At 38.5% G+C, this 11,620-nt stretch overlaps 1 protein-coding gene across 1 annotated transcript in view; it reads left to right on the top strand.

Annotated features, from left to right (window-relative positions):
• The first annotated feature begins 4,258 nt into the window (after positions 1–4,258).
• chrnb2 (cholinergic receptor, nicotinic, beta 2) overlaps positions 4,259–11,620 on the top strand; it is a 38,773-nt gene continuing 31,411 nt past the window's right edge. Inside the window, exon 1 of the mRNA XM_067409697.1 lies at positions 4,259–4,559. Coding sequence (XP_067265798.1) covers positions 4,514–4,559 — 46 coding nt within the window. The 5' untranslated portion in view covers positions 4,259–4,513. The remainder of the gene's footprint in view (positions 4,560–11,620) is intronic.

Raw genomic sequence — 11,620 nt, 5'->3', positions numbered from 1 at the left:
GTGCCAAATACACTCCTTCAGAGTTCGTACAAGTTTTTTTCAAGTATGGCCCTGTATTACATAATAAAGGGCAGAATTCCTTGTATGGGCACTCCCGGAAGAGCGCGTCACGTGCGCACACATCAACCAGAGCGAGAGCAAGAGCACGGCCATCAACGTGCTTCGTTCGTGTTACGGATGTAGTTGGCAGCGCTGCACAGGACTTGCTCAAGAAAGATTTATCACTTTGTTTTTAGACCACGAAATCAACAATGTTACCAAAGAAGTGTGTTTTTGGTTGTGAGGGAAAGATAACCTTGCTTCCCAAAGAACCCAGCATTATGTGGAGCTGAGAGATTTGTGCTCACATGTTACATTAATGGGCTCTCGACATTTGTCATTAAAATAACCATAGAAACCACCTTAAATCAAAATAAGGATAAAGTTGTGTCTGAAAGTTGCAATTACATTTTTATTGGTTAAAATTAATGGAGAATATCTCGCTTTGTCCACGGCACGCCTCCAGGAGCTCGGCTGTTTTCGGAAAGACTCAGTACAATGTATCTGTCTTTTATAAATGTGATAAAACTAAAGACTCTTCGGCAATATGAAGGATGCTATACTACTCTATAGTTACTCAAGTTTACCATGAGATTGGCCGAAACTCTTAAGTGCTATCTACCCTTTAAGTAGCACAACTATTATGCTGCGTTCACGCCACCTCATATTTCCAGGAATCTTGAAATGACAACACGTGACGTTATATTCAGAGCTGTTCATGTCCTTTTGGTCCTCAGACTGGGAATTATGCGTTTCCATGGAACCACTATCAACGCCTAAATTAATCTACAGTGGTCAGGTGGTACAGCTGCCACATGGTACATCTAGGAGCTTTCAGAAAACTCCCAGCTTACAAGCTGTAATTACGAGCTCTATGAGGACGTGAATGCTTTTTACAAGCTAGAATCTCGTAACTACAGGAAATACGAGGCCGCGTGCCGTGAACGCACCTTTATCTACTGATAATAATCAGAAATCAGGTGCTTTCTTGAGCAGCATATTAGAATGATTTCTGAAGGATCATGTGACACTGAAGACTGGAGTAATGATGCTGAAAATTCATTACAGGCCTTCACAGGAATAGATTACATTTTAAATATGTTACAATATAAAACAGTTATTTTAAATGTAATAATATTCCACAATATTACTATTTTTACTGCATATTTAATGATAAATGACAAAGTGCATAAATTCACTTAAATGCAGCCTGGTTGAATGTATGAGACCTTCAAGAACATTTTTAAAAAATCTTACTGACCCCAAAATTTTGACTGGTAGTGTACATCATCGGGACAATCAAACACTAAGAATCATCAAGAGTTTACTCTCTTACTCTTAAAATTCAAGGGAAAACCCACATAAATGGTAAATAATAATATTTTAAAATAATAATAATAAATTAAATAATAAGAGTAATGAATAAGCTAATAAGAAATTGGATTTTTTTTTTCATTGCTGCCAGAGCAGTGCTAGCAACACAATTTCCCAGGAATCATAACTAAAATATAAACCTTGAATGCATTGTATGTACATTAATTCAGTTTTGAGGAAACCATCTATCAAATGAATAATTGTAAACGTAGACACTCATCTTCTCTGAAAGCTACCCATCATGCTTTAATTTCTTTCAACCTCGTTTTCTTGTTATTTCAAGCTCCATATTTATTGATTGTGTGCATAAATTTAATTCTCGCCCACCTCTTTTCCCAAAGAAAATGTCTATTTTTTTTCTTTCCCCTAATAGCTGAATGAGACCATGGAATTCCCTCTAGTTATTCTCATTGCATTTGGTCGGAAAACCTAGTCGTCAAAATAGCATTCTTCACAACAGCTGAAGTCAGTCAGTGTGTCAAAATCACGCAAGTTAGAGAAAGCATGCCAGCAGCAAATGGCAGGAGACAGAGAGGGAAGGAGAGAGGGCGGGGTAAGGGGAGGGAGGGGTAAGATAAGCACTCGGGGGGGTCCCAGTATGTAAATAATTCAAGAAGAGACTCCGAGCACTTGCAGCACTGAAGTTTCCCTGTCAGCTCAGCTCTGCAGAGATAGAGAGGGATTTGGAAAGCATACGAAAATAAGAGAGAGAGAGAGAGAGAGAGAGCAAAGGTGCACACAGAATATGACATCAGAAGGAAAGACAGAGAACAACAGAGGGAAGGAGTGGAAGGCTGTGAGGGAAACCATAGAGAAAGACATGAAGGAGTGGCGGAAGTTTAAGAGAAGAGCAAAAATAACAGCAGGAAAGATTGTAGTTTGTGTTGGTGATGATTCAAATATATTATATATATATATATATATATATATATATATATATATATATATATATATATATATATATATATATATATAATATGGTTATGGTGATTATATATGTGTGTATATATTATACACAGTATATATACACAGTATATATACAGTATAAATGTGTGTGTGTATGTGTGTGTGTATATATATATATATATATATATATATATATATATATATATATATATATATATATATATATATATATATATATATATATATATAAATATATATAAATAAATGTATATAAAACTATTATTGTTAATAATGTGTGTGTGTGTGTGTATATATATATATATATATATATATATATATATATATATATATTATATATATATATATACACACACACATTATTAACAATAATAGTTTTATATACATTTATATATATATATATATATATATTATATGCCAGGAAGCTTACCCTCAGCTCTGTGTGACTCACTGCTCATAAAGAGCATAGCTGCACACTATGGTGTGAATAGGACATGAATACCTACGTAACAGTCAACCAGTGAGTCACCAGTGACCAAGCTTTTGCTTTCCTGCACATTAATTCCACCTCCCTGCTCTCTCTTTCTTCTCTTTCTCTCTATTAATCCATTTTCCGTTCTCATCCCCTTTCTTCTAATGTTTCCACATCCTTCCTTCCCTTCTTCTCCCACTAGTATCTTTAGGGATGTAAGCCAAGGTCATCTATAGGGATCCCCCCAGAGAATATGCAGAAATAGACATTTTGTCTAAAGGGCATAAGCGTATGTGTAATGGAAGACAGAGAGAGCCATAAACAGTGTGAGTGCATGAGACATGGAGAGAGTGAACTAGGAGACAGGGAGAGCTTGGGAGACCCCATCATCTCCCCGGAAGCGACGGTTATTTCTGGAACGCTGAGCATTGAGTTTTGACACGCAGCAACTGCAGAACCACTGGTTGAAAGGCCAGAAGTGACTGACAAGCAGACAAGAGCAGTTGTGATGTGGGGACAGTACTCAGTCATACGGTGATGTTACAGATGCTGACTGGTGGAGAGACGATACCCATCTCCTTGACAACCTCACACCCAGCCACCCGCTCCCCTGGGGCAAAACAAATGAAGCATAAGTCTACATACAGAAAGAGCTTTACTTCCTGCTGTTGAGTATAGGGTGAAGCTGCCTTGCAGCAGTTGTTGGGAGTAAAATGTGTGTATTTGAAGGTAAATAGTAGTGCTGCACAATCATAATTGATGATTATTAGTCACAGTTATTAATTTCAATTACTTCATAGGCTACATATCCAATACCATAAATAAATCAAGTGTGAAATGTTGCCAATAAATAACCTTCATTTTTGAGAGTGTAGGCTCAAACACAGAAGAAGAAAATAGGTTCCATATCTGTTAAAGTTAAGAATAATGCATGCTTTTGGTATTCTATCACACACAAAAATGCTTAAGATTTACCTATACATTAATTTACGGCTCTCTCACAATAGACTCACCAATGCATTCATTTGCACAACAGAAATGTCTGGGAGTGCTTGCAATTCTCAACCACTTCATTATGAACACTTTGATAGAAGTAGACCTAAAAGGAATGATGTAATCAACACTTTTCACAAACTGTGGAAATTATAATTGTTATCTCAAATATTTTTGATTATTTTTAAAGTCATATTTCCTAGACAGACAAAAATGTTTCGAATATTTTCACTGAATGTGCTGTCACTGAAAAGTGAAGCCCCCTCCGAAATGCACTTCGAGTCTTCAGGTGAGCCAAATGACCTTGTAAAGGAAATGGAAAGTATCCTGTGAAAAAAAAAAAAAAAAACACATTCTATGAAACCGGATGTAGTGAAGGGGAATTTGAGGTATGCTCGCCTCCCCCGCCCCTCCCTTTCGCCGTTTCTGTCATCTCGTCGCATCTTCTCTCGCGCACCGCGACTAGTCCTTCATCTACCTGGCTGCTCATAAAACCATTCCCTCACGCTCGCGGGGGGAACTACGCGTTCAGTAACCCAGAACCGCTAACGTAACGATGCCGGGTACCGAATAACGTCGAGAAGAAAGAAAATATAATTTTACCATTGCGCGCGTTCACCTCGACAAAGTCACGCTCCGATACGCACGACCAAACGCGCCCACGGGAGAGAGCAGTTCACGCGCGGCAGATGCTTCCCAGTCCTCGCTGAGATGATGGCTCTGTGGACGCTCTTCTGCATCCTCGCCATTGTGAAAAGTAAGTTATGTGGTCAAAGCTAAGGAAGCGCTTCTCTAAGGCTTTTATTCGAGAAACTAGCCGTACATAATGTAGGTTTGCTGCGCGAGCACATTCATGTAGGCTATATGATATTGCCATAGAAGAAGGGATGTATGGAAGAGAAGCGCAGCTCTTTTGGAGATGGAGAGATGCTGCGCGATGGACTATGAATCTATACAAACAGTGTTGTAATATTTCATTTGTGACCTGAATTTTTAAGGTTATATTTTGTCCATATTTTCTGGTCGTCCTGTGAGTTGCACACAGCGCGTGCTGTAGCGCATTAATATAGAATCACGGCGGCGGCATGTTGGGCTGTTTCTCATTGTGCGCAGAAGTGCTGAGCAGCGGTTATGACACTGTAAGCCTGAATGATAATACACATCATTATTGCAATGAGCCGCAACCGCCACAACTGCTGAAATGTGATTTTTAGAGTCTCTCTGGGGTCGCCTCTTGACGAAAGTAATATTTAATTTGTGTTTATCACTCAGCAATGGCTCGCAGGATTGGATAGTTGCAAAGCTGTTAAATTGATATCGTGTAGCAAGGTTGCAGAAATGGCTTGAAGTGTGCATGGAGAAACATAAGGCATGGGTCTTTAACCTCCTGATGCATGCATTATTAAATCACTACAGAAGTTTAATTTTACTTAAGAAGAAGAATATAATGATTCCCAACCAGATATTACACATCTGTCATCATGGATTTAGGGTTGTATTGTAAAGTAATTTAAGCAAATGGCAATTTGTTGGTAAACAAAAAATATGCATATATGAGTAACATAATCTTTCACACATATCTTGTGTGTCTTTAATATAGATCTGTAGTGTTGTTGCTCTATTTTTGCATAATGAAAAATATGACATCATTATTTTATAATAATCTCCTGTAAGGAAATTCCAATTGAAATGCTCAATGACCGATGTATTTTCCATTGTTGGAAGTGAACTAAAACAAATAGAAGACGTTACAAATAATGTCTGAAGAAAAGAAGATCCCATTCTATTCTTTTTTTTTTTTTTTTTTTTTTTTTACCTGGATCTCCTGGAAACAGAAAAGGTTTTAGAGATATTTGGTGCTTTTACAGCCATGTTGGTTTTATGTGTCATAATAAATACACAATTATGAACAGGACAGTCAAATTTTTAAAAAATGATTAAAGTTAATGGTGAAGTAACTCTGAATGGTTAAAAATGACTTTTTTAACTGGTTTAGGGTAAAAAAAAGAAAAGAAAAAAAGAGTAACAATTATCTCCCAAATTGATTCACTCTATTAAGTCAAATATCTACTTTAAAAGTCACCTGATGATCTTTAACCATCTTTTGTTTGTCTAATGTAGTCTGTTTGAGTTAGTCCTTTTAAATAATATCTTTGATTTGAAACTAGATAATTTAGATGTTGCTACATTTCAGGTTACCTGTCAATTTATGATGCAATTGTTGCAGTTCTCCTGATAGAAACATATTGAACATGAATTTTAATTGAACAAGCTTGGTATGAAAAAAATAAATAAATATGTACGCACACACACATTGTGGGCTAGTGAAAATTGGCTTAGGTCCTTCTTTCTAAGTGTCAGACCCCAGAAGGCTAATTCATTTAATTAACTCTGACTACAAGCAAATGAGTAAAAGAACGAGTGACCGTCAGATGTGTGGTGAAAGGGTTTGCTAGGGTCAGAAAGAGGGAGGGTCCTTGCTCCACCATCCTACATTCATCAATAGCCCACTTTTCCTGCATGTCTGAGCCCATGGTATAAGCATGTTAATATTCTCTTACACAGCAATACAAGGATAGATAAAGTACTACGTGTATTGGACTCACTAGGCATTCAATGCAGTTACCCACCCAGTCGTATTAGATAATCATTAATGGAAAAGGAATGAAAAGGTTGTTATGGTGATGAACAGACATGTGTGAATGATTAGGGTTATGTAATACACACATAAGGACTATAGCTGTGGTCTGTGGCCTTTTCTCTCATTAAGTGGTATTAAGTCAATGCGCTGACCTGTATTTAATGTTGAGCTTTTGTTCAGCTAAAATGCAACACTCTATACTTCTGACATAATCATTTGGGAAATAATCTCTAATAGCATATTAGTGGCAAGAAATGATACGGGTAAAAGCCACCATCATTACCATTTTTAGATATCCCGTGGGTGGGGATACAAAAATGCGGAAGTACAATCTGTAGTTTTCACAAAAGTCTTTTTGCTGACAAAAACTTAAATTTCTAGGTCCAGGTAACAGAGAATGAGTAATCATAGTTCATTTACATATGAAAAAAAGATGTTCTGTCACGGGTGGCTGCTATAAAGAGCTCATGAAAAAGGAGAATTTAGGAATAACAGTCTTTAATACACTATATTGCCAAAAGTTTTGGGATGCCATGAACTTTAATGACATCCCATTCTTAATCTGTAGGGTTTAATATTTATATATATATATATATATATATATATATATATATATATATATATATATATATATATATATATATATATATATATATATATAGGGTTTAATGAATATTCATATTCATTAATATACCATTCTTCTAGAAGCGCATTTGTGAGGTCAGGCAGTGATGTTGGTGAGAAGACCTGGCTCGCAGTCTGTGCTCTAATTCATCACAAAGGTGTTCTATCGGGTTGAGATCAGGACTCTGTGCAGCCAGTCAAGTTCCTCCTCACCAAACTCGCTCATCCATGTCTTTGTGGAACTTGCTTTGTGCACTGGTGCGTGTCATGTTGGAACAGGAAGGGGCCATCCCCAAACTGTTTCCACAATGTTGTTGAAATTGTCCAAAATGTCTTGGTATGCTGAAGCATTAAGAGTTCCTTTCACTGGAACTAAGGGGCCAAGCCCAACCCCTGAAAAACAACCCCACACCATAATCCCCCTCCTCCAATCATTACACTTTTCACAATGCAGTCAGGCAAGTACTGTTCTCCTGGCAACCGCCAAACCCAGACTCGTCCATCAGATTGCCAGACAAAAGAAGCGTGATTCGTCACTCCAGAGAACACGTCTCCACTGCTCTAGAGTCCAGTGCCAGCGTGCTTTACACCACTGCATCCAATGCTTTGCATTGCACTTGGTGACGTAAGGCTTGGATGCAGCTGCTCGGCCATGGAAACCCATTCCATGAAGCTCTCTACACAATTCTTGAGCTGATCTGAAGGCCACACGAAGTTTGGAGGTCTGTAGCTATTGACTCTACAGAAAGTTGGCAACTTCTGTGCACTGTGCGCCTTAGCTTGCGTTGATTCCAATCTGTGATTTTACGTGGCCTACCACTTCGTGGCTGAGCTGCTGTTGTTCCCAATTGCTTCCACTTTGCTATGATACCAACAGTGGACCGTGGAATATTTAGTAGTGAGGAAATTTCACAAATGGACTTATTGCACAGGTGGCAACCTATAACGGTACCATGCTTGAATTCACTGAGCTCCTGAGAGCGACCCATTCTTTCACAAATGTTTGTAGAAGCAGTCTGCATGCCTAGGTGCTTGATTTTTTACACCTGTGGCCATGGAAGCGATTGAAACACCTGAATTCAATGATTTTGGGGTGGGGTGGCCCAATACTTTTGGCAATATAGTGTAAATCCATAGAGGCAAACACATCCACATAACATAGACAACACCAGACCAAAGCCTTGTCCAAATACCCACACTTGCGGTCTTTGCACTTGACCACTTGTCTACTTACATGACGTACTGTATGTCCTGTATTTGGCCCAAGTGTTCAAGTGGGCATGAAGACCGCAAGTGTGTGTAGAACTTTTGATTGCCCGATGGGACACACTTATAGTCTTGCAAAAAATGCAAGTGTTTACAGCTTCTTTTTAAAAAATTATTATTATCAGTACTCTGCATTTTAAAATACACTTCTAAATGTATGTTCAGTGGTCGCCATGTAACTAACAGAAGACACAATATTAAAATTGTGGTGCTTCTTTGAGTGATAAATACAGTTGCAAATGTTGTACAAAATACAGATAGCCCACTCATCTTTGTATCAATAAAATGTGCAACATTTCATATTTTACTACCAAATTATATGTATTATATAATTAATTTAACTTACAGTCATATGTTTTCCTTGACATCTCGCGATTTCGGGGCATGCGAGTTCCCGAACATAATGCATGATTCGATACACTTCCTCTCCGAAGCGGTATTCAAGGTAGTGTGGGTTTAGTGTGCATTAAGGGTACTGCACCTGGGCATTTTTAAGACATGGGAAAGTCTTGCACACTTATTTCCTGTTGCGTGCACAAGCTCTCAAGTGGCCAAGACCGCAAGTGTGGGTATTTGGACAAGGCACAAGGAACTGAACCAAACAGGAAGTATAAATACACAGGAACTAATGAGTTAATTAATTAGACAACAGGTAAATGGAATACATCAATCAAAGGAACAAATTGACACACACTGGGAAACTGGGTCAACTTAGAAATGAAAAATGAACATAATCCTGACATACATGTGTGTGTGTGTGTGTTATATAATAAAATAAAATAAATTGATTATATTCAAAAATAGGAATTATATAAATATCTAGATAAATATAAACAAAAATGTAGCATATGAAGCATATTTTTATCATATGGCAAAAATTATTCTTTTCTTTCTTTTTTTTTACAGCAAGAAGTGCTTTACAGGCACAGGAAGGCACAATATTCATAGACACCCACCCAGCCAAAATATATGGTGAATCAATATTCATTTCCTCTCACCTCATACATTCTCCCCACGCATTAACTGTAATTAATGTCAGCAACTCTGTCCTGGCTCTGCTTTGCTGAACGTCCTGCTGTTCGGCCTCTCTTTATCAAGGAGGAGCAGATTTGGCAGTGATTTGGACTAAATACAGCCTCAGCCTTGAGGGAGCTGTAAAAACAGACAAAGCCTGTTGTGGAGTGACTTATGGCCCACCTTTATCTACCAGCTGATCAATGGTGGAGACACAGAGGGTCAAGCCCTCTCCACCTCCTGCATTATAGCTCTGCTACAAACTAACACCCAGGAATCAGACTTTTAAACCACTACATAAGCCAAAGATGTGTTTGAATGGATGGATGGATGGATGGATGGCACACTGACTTGTTGAGAGAAGAGATAATTGAAGAGACGGTGATGCTGGAAGCGGATGGTGGAACAGGAGGCAGACTTTGACATTGAATAGTCGGGCAAGAATCGGTAAACACCGTTTGATGTGGTGCTTCAAGAACGAGACAGATCGCAAACCTGCAGGCTTGCATACTAATCAAATTAAATGTACGCAAACTTGCCCATGCGTGTATTACTGTCTTTCCCATTTGCAGACACGCATAAAGATATGCATATTTTGAGGGGTCAATAAAGAGCACTGAGTGTAGGTGAGGATGGGAGGTTCACCTCCAGGTCTATTTTTAGCATTTATTATTCACACCTCAGTACACACACACTCCTCCTCACAGAGTCCTTACTTTTGGTTAAACACACTGACTCTCAAAGGACTTTCAAGGACATTCTAGCTTCTTCTTTTAGTACACATATACTGATCGCAAACTCCACCATGCCTCTGAGAGTGTTTATGCCGTTAAATTTTCTCCATCTAGCTAAAAAATGAAAATTCCATAATCATTTACTCCCCCTTCATGTCGTTCTCAACCTGTATGACTTTCTCTCTTAAGGCAGTTTTTGTTCATCGGCCGACTAAGTTTTCTCAGTGTGTTCCATACCGTCGGCTGAAGTTGGTCCTCGTCTTACATACTCAGAGCAATGTCTCTGAATGTATTGGCAGTTGCAAGTCTCTGTACTTGCTCTGCAGCAGCAGTGTAGCAGATCTATTCCGCCAAGACCAAATACTGTACATTAACATTGCCATATCCACTACCATGACAACCTCTGTTACCATACCAATCTCCCGAGAGTTGTCATGACAGAACTGTACTTACTGTATTTTTTTTATCAAATAAATGCAGCCTTCGTACGCATAAGAGACTTCTTTCAAAAACATTAAAAACCTTACAGACCTCAAACTTTTAAACGGTAGTTTGTATTCAACACAAGCCCACACACACCTTGTTTCTCTTGCATTCTCTTTCTCATTTTTTCCCTCTTTTTTTCTCTTCATTTTGCAGTTTCGTGTAGATTGTGGCTTATATGTGCATATAACATGCTTGCGTTGTGCTCTTGTCATCTGATCTGTATGTCAGTCTTGCTGGCTCAACACTTCAGCACATCTAGATAAGGCAGTAATCTGGCACTCTGGTCTGCTCTCATATCTCTGATCCACTGACCGTTTCAGCAGCCAACAAATGATACTTAGGTTTTCCAATTTCACATAGATATCCAACGAGTATGTCTGGCATGCTAATTTTCTGCAGCAGTTTGGAATATCTATCATAAGAGCTTATGAACTACCCCATAGACAGAGAGAGTGAAGGAGTTGCATTTTAAAACTGGCTCATGATAACTATGCATATGGCACCATATAAATGTATTTACATACTTTGTTATGATGCTTACATTGCAAAGCCTTTAAAATAAAAGTATACTTCACTTTTTATGCATACGCGAGGGTCAGCGTACAGTGTGCGTGATGTAAATTTTGTCATCAGAAGAGTACGCGGTATACTGTATGTGCACCACCGGATTTTTGTAGCATTTAGTTTATCCACAATGTGGCAACCATACCCTGGGGCCGTCGATTCACAAGATAGTCAAAGAAAAATTGCATAAACAGAACAGAGCAGAACGCATGCAAGCTACATTGATGATGGAGGCCTACACAGATGAGAGGTTGTGCGAAAAGGTTAGAAAGTACCCTCATTTGTACAATGAAAGAATACAAAGATGTTTACATAGGTTGTAACTCACGGAGAGAGATTGCTGTGCATGCGTCAAATGCCTGTGTATGCATACGAATCAAATGAAGTATACTGTGCTAGGCTGTGCGTTCGAAGGTGCGCGTACACTAGTGTAAATGAAGTATACCCAGGGCTTTAGCATCATACAGTTCTGTAATTGTGCATTACATT

Source organism: Chanodichthys erythropterus, chromosome 2 (genome assembly GCF_024489055.1).
Source record: "Chanodichthys erythropterus isolate Z2021 chromosome 2, ASM2448905v1, whole genome shotgun sequence".
Classification (NCBI taxonomy): Eukaryota; Metazoa; Chordata; class Actinopteri; order Cypriniformes; family Xenocyprididae; genus Chanodichthys; species Chanodichthys erythropterus.
Note: the sequence above shows the minus strand (reverse complement) of the source record. Positions and strands in the feature narration are given on the sequence as shown.